The sequence below is a fragment of the Ascaphus truei genome, chromosome 3, assembly GCF_040206685.1.
Source record: "Ascaphus truei isolate aAscTru1 chromosome 3, aAscTru1.hap1, whole genome shotgun sequence".
Taxonomy (NCBI): Eukaryota; Metazoa; Chordata; class Amphibia; order Anura; family Ascaphidae; genus Ascaphus; species Ascaphus truei.
This window is the reverse complement of record NC_134485.1, coordinates 435,399,294-435,419,332: the sequence shown is the minus strand read 5'-3', so window position 1 is coordinate 435,419,332 and position 20,039 is coordinate 435,399,294. Positions and strand designations below refer to the sequence as shown.

The 20,039-nt window shown below is 48.8% G+C and overlaps 1 protein-coding gene across 7 annotated transcripts in view; it reads left to right on the top strand.

Annotated features, from left to right (window-relative positions):
- LOC142490535 (butyrophilin-like protein 1) overlaps positions 1–8,652 on the top strand; it is a 32,268-nt gene extending 23,616 nt beyond the window's left edge. For 6 of the 7 annotated variants that reach the window (XM_075592938.1, XM_075592943.1, XM_075592939.1 and 3 more), the window contains 2 exons: positions 714–992; positions 3,522–3,612. In XM_075592938.1, coding sequence (XP_075449053.1) covers positions 714–992; positions 3,522–3,556 — 314 coding nt within the window. In that variant the 3' untranslated portion in view covers positions 3,557–3,612. Of the gene's footprint in view, positions 1–713; positions 993–3,521 lie in introns of those variants that run through there. The other variant, XM_075592936.1, reaches the window with a different exon arrangement.
- Positions 8,653–20,039: the final 11,387 nt, after the last annotated feature.

The following is a 20,039-nucleotide window of genomic DNA, read 5'->3' as shown; positions in this document are numbered from 1 at the left end:
AATTGTTAGTCTCAATTGAGCTTCTTCATGTGTTTTAAGAGCAGGTCCTGGAAGATAGAGGAAGCAGCATTAGTGATGTGTGGCCCAAACCTTCATGGGGTAATACCGAGCTCGTTGTGCAGTTATCACTTACTCCCTTTAGCCGGTCTGTACAGTATTCGGAGACCCAGATATCTCTGCCCCCGTATTCTGTGACATGCACCCGTATTCTGTGACATGTTCCCTCTAAAATAGAAGATACGATAAATAATTTCAAACACGAAAACAATTCAACATCGAGCTGGAACTTACTGTATCAGATAACAATAAAGAAACAAAGGAAATGACAGGTCCTCAATCCAAACGGAGTCTTCTAGTGGTCAAAGTGTCCTAAGAACTATAGGAAGAACTAACAAGGGAGAAAAGGGGCTTGGTTATATATACACATCTGTGACGTGATTCCTCCCTCACTCCCTCTTTATGACACCAGCTATGGGAGGAGGTGAATCCCAAATTAAATGAACCCATTAGGGGATTACAATAGGCAGTCCCAAATTAGAAGGGGTACATTAGAACGCTGAACAGCCCTGATATGTCCATTTGCAATGAGCCGAAGGCTCCACTGGTAAAAGAGGAGAGGATCCCCAAAACACTGCTCAATCCCTAAGGTAAGAATATTACCACACCGCCATATTGTCTTTTTCTAAGCTTACTGCAATGCCTGTTGTTTCCAGGACTGAGTGCAGGAGATATCGGTGTAACAGCTGTATCCATAAACGGGAAGAGGCGTCTGAAATGTATCATCACCGGAGTATTCAGAGACCCCCAGGTCATGTGGTACAACAGAGAGAAGGAGGATCTGTCCAGCTTCGCCAGTCTCAATGTTACCGACCTCGGGGACGGGACCCAGCAGGTGGAGTCTGTGTTAGACTACGACGTGGAGATGAATAAGCATTACTTCTGTGATGTCCAGGAGGGGAGGCTGAGAAGATCTGTCCGAGCTGTGATGGCAGGTATGGGGGCAATGATAAATGTATCATCAAATGTAGATAAAATGTATCTACTTCGTAGATAAAGTCCTTGTTTAATATGCTCCCTGCGCTGGAATACATCTTTGGGTTGATAGCAACATGCTGTATTTATCACTCAAGTATGTGCTCACAATATTAAGGCCAAGATACACAAAGATCCGTAACCTCAGGGCTTTTAACATACTGTTTATCAAAATCATTAATGGACGTTATGTTCCCTGAGGTTAACGTGAACCCATAAAGCTAATTTTATGCCAAAATAACAGCCCTTTTGGGATCTGTTTAAGATATGCAGCAAGTTGAACTTGGCGGACAATTTTGAAACATTTTCTGCTTTCGCTGGGCACATACATTTTCTTTTTTAATACATCCCATTAATATCTGTACGCGCAGCGCAGCGCCTTTCTGTGTAACCGAAAACATTAACATCTGTCCGCCCAGCGCAGCGCCTTTCTGTGTAACCGAAAACATTAACATATGTCCGCCCAGCGCAGCGCCTTTCTGTGTAACCGAAAACATTACCATCTGTCCGCCCAGCGCAGCGCCTTTCTGTGTAACCGAAAACATTAACATCTGTCTGCCCAGCGCAGCGCCTTTCTGTGTAACCGAAAACATTACCATCTGTCCGCCCAGCGCAGCGCCTTTCTGTGTAACCGAAAACATTACCATCTGTCCGCCCAGCGCAGCGCCTTTCTGTGTAACCGAAAACATTACCATCTGTCCGCCCAGCGCAGCGCCTTTCTGTGTAACCGAAAACATTACCATCTGTCCGCCCAGCGCAGCGCCTTTCTGTGTAACAAAAACATTAGAGCAGGTAGAAAGAGAAAAAAACGGAGCATTATATCCTTCAGCAGAAAGACCACCAGGAAAGCGTTCCCTTAGTTAAAAAGCTAATTTAATGGATCCAGATTTAATACAACACACACCAACGCATTTCGGACCTGTGATAGTCCTTTCTCAAAGTGAATGCACACATCACATAACAATTACAATTTATACTTATCGTGGCATAACGGGGACCAACCGCAATCACTTCCGGGTTCGTCACGTGTCGCGGGCCGTAGCCCCTGACCTGTGACGTAAGCACACCGGATGGTACAACGCGATTGCATAACTGATCCCGACGTATGCGTCACTGCGCCAATAGGACCCGAGAGGTGTAGTGTGCGCAAGCACAAAGGAACGCGCATGACTACCGCAACATCTCTGGGTACTAGTATGGAAACAGCGCGTGGCGTAAGCACATCGAGCAGCGCGTGCAAAATACACAATGCATCACGTTGCTATGCGACCGGACCCCCCTCTGTCAGGAAGATTGAATCAAAACAACACAACTTTATTAAACGTACACATAACACAATAATTTTCCCATTAGTAAGTACTAGGAATACAAAAAAGATTAAAATCAATTGAAGCAAAATTGAAGATTAAAGATTAAAAACAATTAGATAAGCCAAACACCTCACTTATAAGGTATCCTCAAATCGTAACACGACTTGTGCAATACTTGTGATGGTTTACGAACAGCCTAGTTGTGTAAATATAACAATGAAATATAGTATACATAGCATAGTTCGAAAAAACCTTTTGGAGAGAATAGAAAATGAAGCAATATAATTTCCATCCTATTATATATATACATTGCAAAATTATTTCTTATGATTATCAAATGTTATTGAGACAATCTGTGCTGTTGCCTATACATAAAAAAACTTTGAGAGAGAAATTCAAGTATCAAAAAGGAGGGGCCCTATGTAACTGTGGTAATAATTTCTTAAGATTAGAAAAGATTTTATCTACAAAAATCAGACTATGGTGGGATATTATTTCCTTGCAAAATTATGGATATCCTTAAAACCTGACCTGTTGGTGGCCTTTGAGGACTGGAGTTGGCCTCCCGTGGTTTAGCTCATTATTGTATCTTACTGTAATTAATTTTTTAATAGGCACCAACCACCTACAGATACAGCGGCCGTTATTCGAACATTTCACAGAGCCGCTTTCGCGTGCTCTGCTGTATTCCACGCGGCATTCGCGCCTGTGTTTACCGCGGTTGATTTGTTTGCATTTCACGGGTTATGATTTCTTTGGGGGCAATTCTTCGCGTATCCGTGGCAGAAATGAATGACTTGTAATGTGCACAGTGCTGTGCTACCGTGTCAATTTCAGGGGTTTAAAAATGAGAACACTAAAATGCCATTTCCGCACTCAATAAAAATGAATCAGCACGTGGTACGGTTGGAAGAAATCACGCGCCATGATGTGGGTATTCCGAGGTATTCCGAGGTATTCAACGCGTGAAGTGTTTGAATAACGGCCGCTGCATCTGCATATGTAACCTATTAAACAAGGCACTGCCATTAGTTACTCTGGGTTGAAATGCGCCATACAGTGTAACCATAAGTCAGCCTTCCTGTACTTAATATACAGTGTGGACTGTCTTGTACTACGTGGAGTTTTAAAGGTTAATGTTTCACCTCTTCTTTCCCATTTATATTTTTTGTGTTCCAGATCAAACACCAGTGACCCTGACAGATGAACTTTAAGCTTCGCAACAACTCCACCACCAACAACAACAACAACACCAACAACAACACCAACACCACCACCAACAACTCCACCACCAACACCAACACCAAGAATACCACCAACAACACCAACACCACCACCAACACCACCACCAACAACTCCACCACCACCAACACCACCACCAACACCAACAACACCACCACCACCGCCCCCACCAACAACAACACCACCACCACCAACAACACCCCCACCAACAACAACACCACCAACAACAACACCACCACCACCAACAACACCACCACCACCAACACCACCAACAACACCACCACCACCACCACCAACAACACCACCACCAACACCACCACCAACAACACCACCACCAACAACACCAACAACACCAACAACAACACCAACAACAACACCACCAATAACATCAACTCCACCACCAACAACACCACCACCACCACCAGCACCACCACCAGCACAACCACTAGCACCACCACTAGCACCACCACTAGCAACACCAACAACAACACCACCACCACCAACAACAACTCCACCACCAACAAAACAAAACCACCACCACCACGCTTATCGCAGTTCTACAGATTTAGCTGCATTACATTTAATTTGCTCTTGATATGTAGAAAAGGAAAAATGAGTTGCATTGTGCTTCAAACCAAAATATCAGCAAACATTGATCGTAGGTATGAAAGTATAGCAAATTACCCCTCCAGAGAAAGCAAAAAATAAGGCTGGATTGTATGGTAGCACCCACAAACCTATAAGATGTGTAACTTGAAAAATAAGGTCCCACATGCACTGAAGTAAGGACAATATACACCTGCCGGTGTCCAGCGTTAATACAACATCATGGTGTAGATATGGGGCAATAAACAAATCCTTGCAGCCACTTTGGAAAAGGAGACTGAAAACGGCTCAATATGGAGTGTTTACTCACGCAATTGAAGAGCCTGATCCGTCACAGTTCCTGGGGTGTACCGTGCATCCGTTGTGTTGGATAAACTTGCTCTTGATATGTAACCTTCATGTAGATTAACCTCTAGATTGTATTGGATTCATTTGGTCATCTCCTTTCAAGTACATCCTGGGAAGTATCGGGGAGAAAGTGATCTACCCAAGAACACGCAGCGTTCCTTTGGTCCGCCGATTTCACCGGACCAATCTTAAAAAGTGGGATTAGCGTTTATTATTATTACCCATGCACTCCACGGATTCCGCAACCCCTGGACGGATTTGTGGAAGAATCTGCCAACAGATCGCTGAATCCGCGGATTGAAATCTACAGATCCGTCCGAGTTGTAGCCAGTGGCGGGTTTTGATGATTCAGCGCGGATTTAAGCCTCCCAAATCCGTTTTGCGGATTTTACACCGCAGAACGGATTTTGGGGGTAACATCATCTGGGACATGGATTTTGGGTGGATTCGCCTGTCTCCACGCAGCGCACCATCTCCCCTTCCGCATCTGAATATAGCTGCAATTCATCCATCTCCACTTCCTCCTCCATGTACAATGTATGACCATGATATCATTTAATCCCAGACTATGTGCCTATGAAGGGCCAGTTTGTTCCGACACATATTTTCAGCAGGCCACACCACCAAATGCCTTGCAAGTTTCTCAAATTGTATCCATATATTGAAATAATGCAGAACAAGTCTCCAACCAGCCCCCCAATTACCCCTGAAACCTATAGAGACACAGAAACTTCCTTCCTATCATCCCTCTTTCTGACCACTTTCGTCTCCTAGTTATGGCCAGGTTTAAGCGTCACTAATTCCACATATTATTCCCTTTAAGGGGCTTATACTAGTAGCTCCGAAGTGTGACAACCCGCTTCTAAAGTGCACTACAGAAGTGGATTGGCATGCTTTGCTATTCTCGCACGTCCAAACCACGTCTAAACGGCTTTTTTAGAAGCAGATTCACTCCTGCTCCGATAATCCGATCGGGTTGTCAAAAAAGCCTCAAACTCACATATTTTACCCACAACTGCAGTTCTTGTAGCTTCATTACGCACACACTTGTAGAGACAAAGAAACCCAATGTGTTGCAGTCGGTCACCCTCCTGGATGATAAAGTTAAAATAACTTTATTGTGAACATGGATTAAAATATGGGGCATTAAAAGAAACAACAAGTGACGCATTGTAGATCCAGTCAGGAGTGACTCGGACGGGACTCCGGATCGCTGACAGTACTGGATGGAGGGTATTGATATAAACAAACTATCCTAAGTATGTCCTTATTTAAAAGGAAAGATCATGTGTGGGGGGTGGGATATTAACACACCATGAGTAGAAGTGCCTAACACTACTGGACTTCAGAAGGGTCTAATCAAGTTAAATGAGTACTGTTAATGTGCGAGGAGCCAATAAGTTAACCCCTTAATTCGTTTGATTGCTGGGGTTAAATGGCAGTATCAAAATCAGTGTAAGCAGAGATCTGTGATACAGATCAATGCCTTCACAAGCTGCACATAAGTAATAGTTGTAACTTAGTACAGTAACAAATCTAACAAAACTCCTATGTGAGAGAAATGAGACCACAACGGAATGATACAAGTACAGACTTAGCACAGCCATTGCACACAGACTCGTATAGTATGAATGATGGGCAGTAACAAGTGCGTGTAAACGCGGATCTATGCTGCAGATCGATGCAAACACTGCTGTCCCTGATTAATATCAGCTGCTAGAAACTCGATAATAGGCCCTGGGGGAGATCCCCTGTTATACAAAGGAGACCACAAGTGAAAAACGCAAGGTATAACTAGCACAGTACTTTGGGCAGGCTCTGGAAACAAATAAAGAAGCCTGTACCTATAGATGTAAATTCCACTTAATCATGGTGGGAGCTGGGCCCCGTAGGGTGTGAGTATAGTGAACTCCCAACTAATAAATAAATCAGCACAGTGGACCCCTGCGGCATATAGCTCTCCCTGATGAATAGGTATTACTAGTAGAGTATATAGTACTGTATGTGGACTGTGTCCAATTGTATCCGTAGACTAATACCAAGCTGAGCTATATATACCCCATAGGTACAGAACAGGGGTAAGTCAGCGGGGGAGCCGCAGTTGAGGTAATTAAATATATATATATATATATATATATATATATATATATATATATCATGCCCAAGGAAGGTACAGAGAACGTAGGCGCCTCCACAATACCCCCACTTCATAGGGTGCTCCTTCAGACCATCGGGTCGTTTGAACGGAGTATGAAACATGCAGAAGCAGGAGGGTGATAGAGTGCAACAAATCAGGTTTCTTTGTCTCTACAACATTGTCCATTACTCATTACCCAATTAGCCCCCCCCCCCCCCATATACATTCTCCAAGCTGATGCGGGGGTTCCCTATCTAGTATATCTAGCTTTATTCTGCAAACCGCTTCTAAAAACTCCCATTTTTGGAACTCCACCGGAAGGGCGGTGAGATTGGTATTGTGAGTTACATCCAGAGCTGGAAATATGGGCTTGGCTGACCCATATGTGCGGTTACAAACCGGGCAGATTGGTCTTTAAACCGGGCAGATTGGTCTTTAAACCGGGCGGTTTGTCACTATTTTTAAAAGCGATTTCGAAGACGTGATTTGAAATAGAGAATACTGTTTTTCTCGCATTTCAGTCCGTTTCTTGTGAACACCCCAAACTGAGCCATTTGGCAATGCCAACTTCAGAGCCACTAGACTAAGCCCCTATATCTTCTCCTTCACTGCCGAGAATAAACGCCTCCCTGAAGGACTTGCCACACAAGTGTAGGAGTCCTGCAAGTTACCCTACTGCAAAGAACACTATCCCTACCTTATTGCCCCTTCTGTCCCTCTCTATGAACTAACTAGGCAGAGTCTTAGTCTACCCCTATCAAGGGTTACCCAGGCCTAAGCCACAGAACTTCCCCAATATCTTATTAGGGGGCTAATTGTCCCTCCTGGGAGTTTCTTTCTCTAGAGAAAATAAAATGAAAGCAGTCAGAATCTGCAGAGCTAGACCTGAAACGCTTATAATTTGCACTGCAAAGATTAGCCTCCTACACATATCTGCTATCCCCATAGATAAACGGGATCTCTCTTTCAAGAGTCCGTATCACCCTCTGACACACATCAGTGTTATCATCCTCCGAAGGGTATGGATAGCCCTGGAACATGTGTAAGCTCCCCCAATACATCTTAATAACACCAACCATGTATTAGTCAGGATAGTGCCAAGTTTCACCCTCGTTATGGTTCGAAAGCTCCCTCTAGCAAATAACGGATCAACAAAAAGAGCGAATGCCCACCAGCCAAGCCTGTGTGACACTGCACAACGAGTGTCCCGGAATATAAGTGTGTGAGGGTCAGGATGCAGCATATAGAAACAAGGACCATGAGGAGGGGCTAGTGCAGTGGCAGATTAGGACCCTCTGGGGCCCTTAGGCATCAAAACTTGGGAGGGGGTTCTTTCCTTCAGGCGGCCCTCCTCCTGCAGCGTTGCTGTGTCATGACGTTGCAGCGTCATGTGATGTCACGTCAGGACAACGGGTTGCTATGACAATGCGACGTTGCAGGAAGAAGGCTGCTCTGGAGAAGGTAATAGACCCCTCTCTCTCCTACACACACCTTCCCTTGGGTGAGGTCCGGGGACTCTGCAGCTCCCTCCCCGGGAGGAAGTTGGATCCCGGCACCGTCAGGAGGAGGAAGAGTACGGCAGACAGTGACCGTCGGGCTGCTGCATGAGGTGCCGGCCAGCTGCAGCACCGGGTCCCCGGTAACCTACGGAGGGACCCTAACCCTTCCTAGAGAGGAATCCGGCCCTGGGATAGTGTAACACAATCACGGAATCACATTATAGGATCACCCTACAGAGAGTGAGGTCCATCATTGGAATAGTTAACAATGATATTGTGTAGGACGACATTTAATGACGCTTTTTACAAACCAAGTATCTTACTGAGCATCGCTATCGTTGTTGCTGCTCTGCGCTGCGCTGCTAAAACAGCTTCTAATGACAAGAATCCAGCGGTATGGATCGCACATGCTGACGTGTTTGTGAAATAGATTCTGACAGTCATTGCGTTCACTATCTTTAATAAAATTAATTATTCAGCTTTGTGTGCAAAAGGAGTTTGTGTGTCTCACTGGCGCCAAGATGCCCGAAGGGTCGTTAAATCCGCGATATCCGCAGTTACAAATCATGTATCAGAGTCTCTCTGCGGCCCAGCTAGAGCAAAAGCCTTTAATCAGATTTATCAAAGACACAAGTCCCCGAGGACTGAACAGGTTCTTTTACTTTGCTAAATATGTGTGTGTTTAAGCATCACTAATGCCACATATTATTCCCTTTAAAGGGCTTATACTTGTGGGACAAACCGCACTTTCCAGAGGTTTCGGGGACCTTGATACACAACATCAATCAAATGAGCAATTCCCTTATTAACACTAAGAACCTGCATGCAAATAGCAAACTTTGCTACCATTGGGTAATGTTACATAACATTGCTGGATGGGTTAGCAAGGCATTTGCATCTCAATTAGAATAGGACCATCATCACACGAGCACATTACCTCATGTAATGTGTGGGAGTCCAGCTGCTCTCCCACCAGGAGTGTGCGGTGGTTCAAGCCCTGGAGGAATGCGGAACCAAGAAGTTCGCTGTCCAGAATGCTTTCAACCGTGCTGGAGGTGTCACTTGGCAGAGTTCGCCCTTCGGGAGTTAAGTTCTTGAAGGAGTTATTCACTAGGGAGGTGGAAGCCACATGAAAAAACCCATTGGTGGGTCGCCATGAATACCATTGGGCTGACAGACGACCCTCGCAGCCTCTGCCTAGGGTGTCCCGTCAGACCAGGATGTCAAGGTGGAGGAGGCAGCTGATCCGCTTGCGCAAGTCTCAGCAGAAGAGGACCATGAACCCCCATTCACTGCAGAGCTAGAATAGCCAAAAGCCACAGCAGCTGAAAAATCTCCAGTCGAACCGGAGGCAGGCAAAGGGGAGTCATCAGACAGACCGACCTATACAGCCTAAGGACTTGCTGATGCACAAGGAAAAAGGGTCTGCCCCACTCCACGCCAGATCCATGACCTCAGGCAGTGCCCTGGAAGAGCTGATGGTTTCTGAAAGCCCACAGAGGAGGGAGTATCCTGTAGTGGGACCAGTTCAACCAAGTAGCCACGGACCACTAAGAAGAGCCTGGCCCAGGTGAGGATATCCTGCAAGATACTGCCTGTTGGTGGGATCGACACTTTAAAAATCTAGAGGAAAAGCTAAGAGCCAGGATCCAATATTTGGACACTGTCCATATGTCTTGGGATGTCCAGAGGGGATATTCAGTATCTCCAACAACTCTCCCTCTAGAGGAGAAAAGAGCCAAACACACAGGGGTCTTATTTTAAAATGAGAAAAAAAATTATTTACACGGTTTGAGAAACTGAGCCCAGCTTACACCGACCCAGCACCCTGACCAGGTCTAAGAGACTGTATATATTTGAACTTGACATAAACTCCTTTAGAGTCGGACGAGGAGTGTTACATAAGTATCATCCTTTGCTGTCTCTGTCTAGCACCACCCATCCTGATTCTGTGCTCCAACTCTCCTATCTCCACTGTCTACTGAAACATCTGGCAGTATAGATACAGTATGGCACTCACCTTTTATTACTATGCAGTATCTGCCACACTCCACCCGATGGCAATGGAGTCTTACACAGCAGTCTATCTCCTAGGATGGACACAAACAGTTACACTGTATCAAGCTGCCTTCCCTGTATTAAATGTTCAGCTCCAGCGGGGTGATGGGAAGGAACGTCATTGATGCTCCCCTAGTCATCATTTTCCAGGGTACCAAGGACCTCCCATGACAAATCCCAATTCTATCCAAAGTCATGGAAAAATGTGTCCACTCCCAATAAAGCGATTACTATACCAAGACAAATTTCCCTAGCCAATTCCAATCTGGCTTTCGCCCCAAACACTCCACCGTAACTACCCTGCTAAAAGTTTGCAATGAAATCCAGTGTGGAATGGAACGGGGACAACTCACTGGTGCAGTATTCCTAGATTTTGCAAAGGCTTTTGATACTGTTGATCATGCTATCCTGCTTAACAAACTCCAGAGCTCTAGAATGGGGAAGCATGCTTTAAACTGGTTTCAGTCCTACCTGTCAGGCAGATCCCAACATGTGTCCATCTCAGGCTCTAACTCCAGCCCCCTGGATATCACCTGTGGTGTCCCGCAAGGCTCTGTTCTGGGGCCCCTACTCATCTCAGTGTTCATCAATGATCTTCCCACAGCTTGTAAAGAAGCCTCAATACACATGCATGCAGATGACACAATCCTGTATGCACACAGCCATAACCTCTCTGACCTTGAACACATACTTCAATCTGACTTTTTGAGACTCGAAAACTGGATTTCGCACAACAAACTGTTTTTAAACACTGACAAGACTGTAACAATGGTATTTGGGACCAAGACTACATTTGTAAAGCTTCCAGCGACTGAGCTGCAGATAAGAACAAACACTAACACCACCCTAACCCCTGTTACTAGTTTTAAATACCTGGGCTTATGGTTTGACTCTCACTTAACATTCAGGATGCACATTGATACCCTGACAACCAAGACCTATGCCAAACTAGGGGCACTTTACAGGAACAAATCCTCCCTAAGTCTCCTGGTCAGAAAGCGTATTGCACAGCAGATGCTAATGCCAATTATTGACTATGGAGACATAGTATATGGCTCGGCTCCTCAAACCCACCTTAGCAAACTTGACACCCTCTACAATTCAATTTGTCGTTTTGTTCTCCAATGCAACTACTGTACAACACACATCACTGCGAAATGCTCAAAGAACTAGATTGGTCATCACTCGAGTCTAGGCGCAAAGTTCACCTTTCCTGTCTCGCCTTCAAATTCTTTCTGGGCAAGTTACCCGCTACCTGAACAAGCTCCTCACCCCTACCACATGCAGCACCTATCACCTGAGATCAGACTCCAAAAGACTGTTCATGGTCCCAAGGCTCAACAAAGTATCCGGACGTTCCTCCTTCTCCTTCTGTGCACCCCAAAACTGGAACAACCTACCAGAGACTCTCACATCCACCACCAGCTTAAGTTCTTTCAAATCTAAGGCTGTCTCACACTTTAATCTGGTCTGTAACTGTTTCATACGCTCATAATACAAATGATCTTTAACTGTGCATGCAATGTCTTGTATACAGTATAATGTATACCCTGCTCATTTATGTAACTGTACTTGTAACCATGTATTATTTGTCCTAACTCTGTGCCCAGGACATACTTGAAAACGAGAGGTAACTCTCAATGTATTACTGCCTGTAACACATTTTATAAATAAATAATATGTTTAGAGGTGCAGTCCCACCTAGGACCAAAGTGAACTTGGGCCATCTTAATTAGCTCAAATCCAACCCTTTGGCAAATGACCGTTTCTCAGCCTGTAATATTTCTTTGGTGTTTCTCTCCTCTTCAATACCCGTTTATTTCCATTCTCTGGCCGGGTACCTTTCTAACGGGGTGTATGCTGCCATTAAACAGCCACGGAGCTAAATCTTGGAAATCAATGAGTTAAAAATAAAATCCCACACGTTTCTGAGAGTTATATGTTTGTAAACACTGCAAATTGAGAGTTGTATTAGAGCACGGTGGATTAGGTGCAGGTCCTGATACCTTTTACTGGACCAACATCTGAGTTCTTCGTAAATTACATTATATTGTAAAGAACCTCAAAGGTCTCTTCTTCAAGTTTACTGACACTTTTAGAGAACTGCAACTGTTCGGCTGTACGTTGTGCTCCTAAGTAAATCTTAAATGATCTTATTATTGGGGTGGATAAAATAAGATTAATACATGAAAATGTTCAACATTTCCAACCCATTAACAGCCTCTTCCCTTCAATGGGTTAAATCTTGGTGATCATGTCTGTGCATCCCATTGTAGGGGTTATGTATTAAGCTGCAATCCGCGCGCTCGGGTTCCAAGTGGGACTGACCCGTTATAGGCCTCGGTGCCCGAGGCGGGGGCTCCCCAGGGAGAGATACAGAGAGATTGCAGGAGGAGGCCCGGTATGAGCAGGGACAGGAGCACAGGTAATCAAATCAAATCAAATCAGCTTTATTGGCATGACGAAAGAACATTTCAGTATTGCCAAAGCGTGAATAATAGGGGGTGGGGGACAATAATTAAACGAATACTAGGGTTGGGGTATAATGATTGCAGGGTATATGGGTAACAGTTTCACACAGGGGTGTGGGGGTTAGTGGACGTCTCTCAGCTTGTGGCAGGCGCTGATAAAGTGTGCAGCCAGTCCTGCTATGTCCTCATCTTCTCCCAGGAGGATCGCTATTTGTTGGTTCTCCTCTATATTATTAAAGTTCTGGATAACAGCAGTTAGATTTGATAATCACTGTGTGTGCAACAGGCCCCCGGAGGGAACACCTGACAGGGGAAGTCAGGGAGAAAATAACACAGCACAGATACAGCGTGTGGGAAAGCTTAACATGCATGCTGGTGGGGGAGGTAGGGGGGCAAGAAGAAAGCAACGGGGAAAGGGGGAGTGTAGGCGAGAGGGGTGGGGGAGTGAGGGTGTAGGAGAGAGTGAGGGATGGGGAAGTGAGGGTGTGGGGGTAAGTGAGGGATGGGGGAGTGGAAGTTGGTGAGTGAGGGTATAGGAGTGGGTGATTGAGGGGTGGATGAGTGGGCGTTGGTGAGTAAGGAGTGGGAGTTGGTGAGTGAGGGTTGGAGGAGAGGGTTAGTGAGGGGTGGAGGAGTGGGTGAGGGGTAGAGGAGTGGGTGAGTGAGGGGTGGAGGGGTGAATGATCGGTGGAGGGGTGAGTGATGGGTGGAGGAGAGGGTGAGTGAGGGGTGTGGGAGTCAGTGATTGAGGGGTGGGAGTTGGTGAGTAAGGAGTGGGAGTTGGTGAGTGAGGGTTGGAGGAGAGGGTTAGTGAGGAGTGGAGAAGTGGGAGTTGGTGAGTGAGGGTTGGAGGAGTGGGTGAATGAGGGGTGGAGGAGTGGGTGAGTGTGAATGAGGGGTGTAGGGGTGAGTGAGGGGTGGAGGGGTGAATGATGGCTGGAGGAGAGGGTGAGTGATTGGTGGAGGAAAGGGTGAGTGAGGGGTGTGGGAGTGGGCGAGTGAGGGGTGGAGTAGATGGGTGAGGGGTGGAGGAGTGGAAGTGAGTGAGGATAGGAGTGGGTAAGTGAGGGGTAGAGGAGTTGGTGAGTGAGGGGTAGGGGAGTGGAAGTGATTAAGGGTTGTGGGAGTGGGTGAGTGAGGAGTGGAGTGGGAGTGGGTGAGTGAGGGGGTAAGAGTGGGTGAGTGAGGGGTGGAGGGGTGGGTGAGTGAGGGGTGGAGGAGTGGGAGTGGGTGAGAGGGGGAGGATTGGGAGTGGGTGAGTAAAGGGTGAAGGAGTGGGTGAGTGAGGGGCAGTGGGAGTGGGAGAGTGAGTGGTGGAGTGGGAGAGTGAGGGGCAGAGGAGTGGGAGTGTGAGGGGTGGAGGAGTGGGGTGGAGTGGGAGTGGATGAGTGAGGAGAGGGATGAGTTGTGGGGGAGTGGGTGAGTGATGGGTGGAGGGGTGAGTGAGGGGTGTGGGAGTGGGTGAGTGATGGGTGGAGTGGGAGTGGGAGTGGGTGAGTGGGGGTTGGATGAGTGAGGGGGGAGGGGTGGAGTGTGTGAGTGAGGGGCAGAGGAGTGGGAGTGTGAGGGGTGGAGGAGTGGGGTGGAGTGGGAGTAGGTGAGGAGTGGGATGAGTGATGGGGGAGTGATGGGTGGAGGGGTGAGGGTGTGGGAGTGGGTGAGTGAGGAGTGGTGGAGTGGGTGAGTGATGGGTGAAATGGGTGAGTGTTAGGAAGGTGAGGGTGGAGTGGGTGAGGTGTGGGTGAGGTGAGTGGTGGAGTGGGTGGGGTGAGTGAGGGTGGAGGAGTGGGAGTGGGTGAGTGAGGGATGAGTGAGGAGAGGGTGAGTGAGGGGTGGAGGAGTGGGTGAATGAGGGGTGGAGTGAGTGAGGGGTGGAAGAGTGGTGAATGAGGGGTGGAGGAGTGGGTGAATGAGGGGTGGTGAGTGAGGGGTGGAGGAGTGTGAGTGAGGGTGAGTGAAGGGTGGAGGAGTGGTGCGTGAGTGGTCAAGGAGTGGGTAAGTGAGGGGTGGAGGAGTGGGTGAGTGAGGGGGGAGGAGTAGGAGTGGTTGAGTGAAGGGTGGTGGGAGTGGGAGAGTGAGGGGTAGAGTGGGAGAGTGAGGGGCAGAGGAGTGGGAGTGTGAGGGGTGGAGGAGTGGGGTGGAGTGGGAGTGGGTGAGGAGTGGGATGAGTGGTGGGGAAGTGGGTGAGTGATGGGTGGGGGTGAGTGAGGATGTGGGAGTGGGTGAGTGAGGGGTGGAGGAGTGAGTGAGTGAGAGGGTAGAGGAGTGGGTGAGTGAGGGGGTGAGGGGTGGAGGAATTGGAGGGGATGAGGGATGGAAGAGTGGGTGAGTGAGGGGTGGTGGAGTGGGTGAGTGAGGGGTGAAATGGGTGAGTGATAGGAAGGTGAGTGAGGGTGGAGTGGGTGAGGTGTGGGTGAGGTGAGTGGTGGAGTGGGTGGGGTGGGTGAGTGAGGGTGGAGGAGTGGCAGTGGGTGAGTGAGGGATGAGTGAGGGTGTAGGAGTGGGACTGGGTGAGTGAGGGATGAGTGAGGGGTGGAGGATTGGGTGAGTGAGGGGTGGAGTGAGTGAGGGGTGGAAGAGTGGTGAATGATGGGTGGAGGAGTAGGTGAATGAAGGGTGGAGGAGTGGGGGCGTGAGGGGTGGAGGAGTGCTGAGTGAGGGGTTGTGAGTGAGGGTGGAGGAGTGAGGGGTGGCGGAGTGGTGAGTGAGGGTGAGTGAGGGGTGGAGGAGTGGTGTGTGAGGGGTGGATGAGTGGGTGAATAAGGGGTGGAGGAGTGGGTGAGTGAGGGGTGGAGGAGTGGGTGAGTGAGGGGCGAGAGGTGGGTGAGTGAGGGGTGGCAGGAAGGGACTACATGTCCCATGAGCCTCAGGAGCGCCCCACATGACCCCAGGGAGCCAATAGGGCTACTGCATCTCCCTGTTTAGGAGATTAGATACATTTTGCGCGCTGGAGAACACGTTAGTCGGCACAAGAAGAGGCTAAGGGAAGGAGGTAGGGTGCAGGAGTCAGTGACTCCCTGCACTAGGCCAGCAGCCCCCTAGGCCCCAGTTAGCCCTGTGCTTTTGTTGTTTCAGGGACAGGCCCCAGGTTAGGGACCCTGCCCCTTACTATTACAGTGCTAGTCAGGGACACAGCGGACGCTGCGCTTCCCATGTAGAGGCTTGGGATCAAGCTCTTCCGCAGAGAGTGGACTGTACCAAGGGTGGACCGCCCTGACCGAGCATCTCCCCGGAGGAACCGGACATCGCCATGAAGGTCGTCGGATCCTTTGCGAAGACCCTTTAACGCCCAGGTGCCGTCGCACTGGGCAGGTAACATTACGCACGTACACACAAGTACTCGCACATAGTGGCAGCGCTGACCACGGGACAAGAGGGGTTATACTGTGGACACGGTGTGGGGGTACACGTGGTGGGTGTGGGGATTATGTTATATCCTAATGCAGTGCTAACATTGAATGTGATTGGTATAAGTTATGCGCATATATGCAGTAAACCCTGTCCTGTTTTACAACTGTATGCTTACCGTGATTGTTTCCTGTGAGGGCCTCCTCCCACTCCGTTGGGATCCCTGCCAGGTGGAGGTGTTGCACCACAAGATTGTTATATGTATGTACCCCAGGCTCCCCGAGTGGAGGCTTAGGCTCCTGAGAGCCATACAGGTATATAGAGCAGTAGTAGCGTCTGTATTCACAGGGAATACCCGTTACATTTGGAGGCGCTGCTGAGATCAGCCCTGGGGTGCCCTACTCAGTAGTTCATGTAGTATCCTATTAGTCAGCATGCCTGCGCTCACGCCACAAGTGAACGACTGGGCCGAAAGACTAGGAGAGCTCCTGCGACACGTAGTCGGCGTAGAAGGGGTACCTGCCGATGTACCCATGTTTACTGTCTGCAGTGCAGTAAGGACATTACCTGGTCTGGCGGGAGCCCAACTCATCAGTAAGCACTACAACATTGACCAGCAAAAGAACACCCTACTGCTCGCCACAGAACAAGCTCTACCCCCTAATGGAAGCCCACAAGTAGTGTGAAAACACAAAAACACAGCGCACAACGCTCATAGTGCATTAAAAGAAATATTATTCCAATCAAACAGTATAGGTAAGTATTATGCGTACATCAAGGGAGAAAAAACCCAGCATGTCAGGGGTTAATGTTACCCATGCGCCAACCGGATCTCCACGCAAGATGTCGTCTATGGTTGTTAGAGCAGCTTCCAGCCTCTTGATCTTTCGGTCACGAACAAAAGATCCTAGATGGTCCCACTCTTTGAGATGGAAATCCCAGCAGACTCGTAATGGGCGAAGATGATAACCGCTGTGTGGGGTAGTCTCTCACGGTGGTTTGGTACACACTCGCAGCCCTCCTGTCCTCTGCTTCCGGATCTCTGACGTCACTCAATGGCGACACCGCAACTCGCGTCACGATCTCCTCAACAATTGAGGAAAATAAGCCAGCCGTAGTAGGATGAGTAATTCAATAGAAATAGCGCATAAAAAGTCCTTTCCAACGCGTTTCGAAACCAAGCGGTTTCGTCATCAGGTGAGAAGATCTTCATTGGTGAGGAGATCGTGATGCGAGTTGCGGTGTGTCACGCCTGTATGCCCGCAGACCAAGCTAGATCCTAGTACTGAGGTGGGAACGGTATGATACCACACACCCACAGCAGTGGGAGCAAGCCCGGAGTGTGGTATAGCGTTGCTGGGCCTGTTGGAAGAGTTGTTAGTGTATACTTGCAACGCTTGGGGAATGTCCGTGAGAATAGACGTGTCCGTTTGCCAATGTTCAGGGATCCAGAGGGTAGAGTCGTCAGAGGGCAAGCCAGGTCCTAGGAAGCCAGAGGTCAGCGGAGTCGTATGCGGAGCAGGGTTCAAAGGGATACCAGAGAGCAGAGTAGTCCAGGGTAAACAGGGGTCAAAGCCAGGGAAATCCAAAGTAACACAGGAGCAGGTAATCACAGGAGCACATTGGGAGCACAGCATAAGTCAGGTACACACAGGGAAAAAGGAACTATGCAGAGCGAGGAAGAGGTGGACAGACAGGGATTATAAAGGAAGGTGCACTAATGACAGAGACGGGAGGAGTAGAGAGAGAAGTGGGTCTATTTTGATCTGGTTTAAAACTGATTGGCCGGCGAAGCCGGCCAATTCAGTTGAACAGCAATTCTACTTGTTGCCAAGTAGAACAAAGAAAAACCAGTCAAACAAATATATAAATGAAACCAACAAGTGCACTGTAAAAAGTGCACTTAAAACAGAAGGGTTAATTCAAAAGAACCCATGAAGGGGGGTAACAAGCAGAGCACCCCGCCTAACGCCCACTGGGAGGCAAACTCTGAAACCGTCCCAGTGGACTCGGCGTATGAATAATCTGCCCGAATACGGGAGTACACCAGTGCCCGGAACATGACCACGATGTTCGTTGGGACCCCCCCCTCCAAACACTGCTTCCTGGTTCTACAAATGGCTACCTTAGCCAATGCCAGGAGCAGGTTGACTAGGAGATCCCTAGGCTTATTGTCTCGGGACACTGGGCACCCAAAAATGAAAAGATGAGGAGAAAAATGCAGCCAGAACTGCAGGAGAAGGCTCCTCAAGGTGGATAAGAGGGGCTGCAGTCTGGCACAGCTCAGATAAATGTGATATACGGACTCCCGCTCGCCACAGAAGGGACAGGCGGCGGGGGAGTCCATGAAGTGTGCCAAGTACTCTCCTGTGCTCAGTGCACCGTGGAGGACCCTCCAACTCAAATCCCATGCGGGACGGGGAACCAAACCTGAATAGAGTTCCTTCCACCGGGGTCTCTTGCCCTCATTCGCAGGAAATACCCGCCTCCAGATAGTATCGGGGGGGTGAAAAGGGCGAGGTAGTGCACTATATGGAGCACTTGAGAATACAGGACTTTCCTCGGCATGCCGCGGAAACATGCCGGGGACATATTCCCCAACCTGCTGAGGTTGGGGGAGAGAGGAGCCCGAGGGGGTTGCCGTGGCTTTGGTTCCATGCAAAGATCCGGAGAGCTAAAGTTGATAGGTTGACAAGGCTCTCCGGTCTGCAATACCCCCTCAATGAAGGTGCGTGAGTCGGGGTGGATGGCATCTTTAATCTCCCAGATCAAATGATGAGGGATGCGGGCAGTACGCAGACCCATACGGGGAGCGAGCACCTCTGCCCTTACCCAGTCTCGCCGCTCATAGTCCAGGAGATCCCCGACTCTGGTCACCTGCGCCAGGATTAGCCGGCGGCAATTAGAGGGTGAATCCAACATCCGAGCCCCCACTGCGGGATTATACAGCAGGGGTTCGGCGAGGAAATCAACCCCCACCGCCTGTTCCTTCCTGGTCGCGGAGACCAGTTTCCAGGCCCTAATTAAGTCCCGGTAGTATGCCGGCAGCACCGAGAGGTCTCTACCTAAACCCTCGGGCCTGACGAAAGAAACTGGTTGCCAGCTGGCACCAGTGCGGAGACGGATCTGCGAATAGGTATCTCTGCAGGTATTGGAGGCGGAAAGTGTGTAACTGGGAGCGGACACACACCACTCCCTGTCTACCCTCCTCCAAAGGAAGGCATGCAACTCCCGCAGAGACACAATGCTTCCCCATCCAGAGAAAATCCATCGACCTCCTTTGGAACTTGTTGATAAATTCGGCGGTCGGACCCATGGCTATCAGCCGGTGACATAGCTGACAGGCCACCAGCTGGTTGATCACCAGGGTTCTTCCCCTGAGGGAAAGCATTCTCGACAGATACACCCAAGACCCCAGATGAGCAATGACTCGTTCCTCAAGATCACTGAAGTTTTCTGGGTCCGGGTTCTCCGCAGCAGACAGGTAGACTCCCAGATATTTGAGAGTATCGTTCCCCCACGAGACATTACGAAACGTGGGGGGCAAAGAGTCCACCTGTAAGGGACCCACCTAAATGCCGGAGCACTTGGACCAGTTAATCCGAGCAGAAGAGGCCGCGGTGTAGACCTCTTGGCACGCTTGCGCCCGCTCTAGATCATCTAGGTCCTGGGCCACGAGGAGCACGTCATTGGCATAAGCTGACAGGACTACCCGCATGTCGGGCTCCCGCAGCACCAGCCCGGTGAGCCTCCTCCTCAGTAGGCAGAGGAAGGGCTCAATGGACAGCGCGTACAGTTGCCAAGATAGGGGGCACCCTTGATGTACTCCCCGACCAAACACAAAAGGTGCCGTCAGGGACCAATTGATCTTCACCAGACACTCTGCAGAGGCGTACAGCATCTGGAGAAAGCCCACAAATTGTGGGCCAAAGCCAAACTCCCACAGGGTCTGCATGAGGTAACGGTGATCCACCCTGTCAAACGCCTT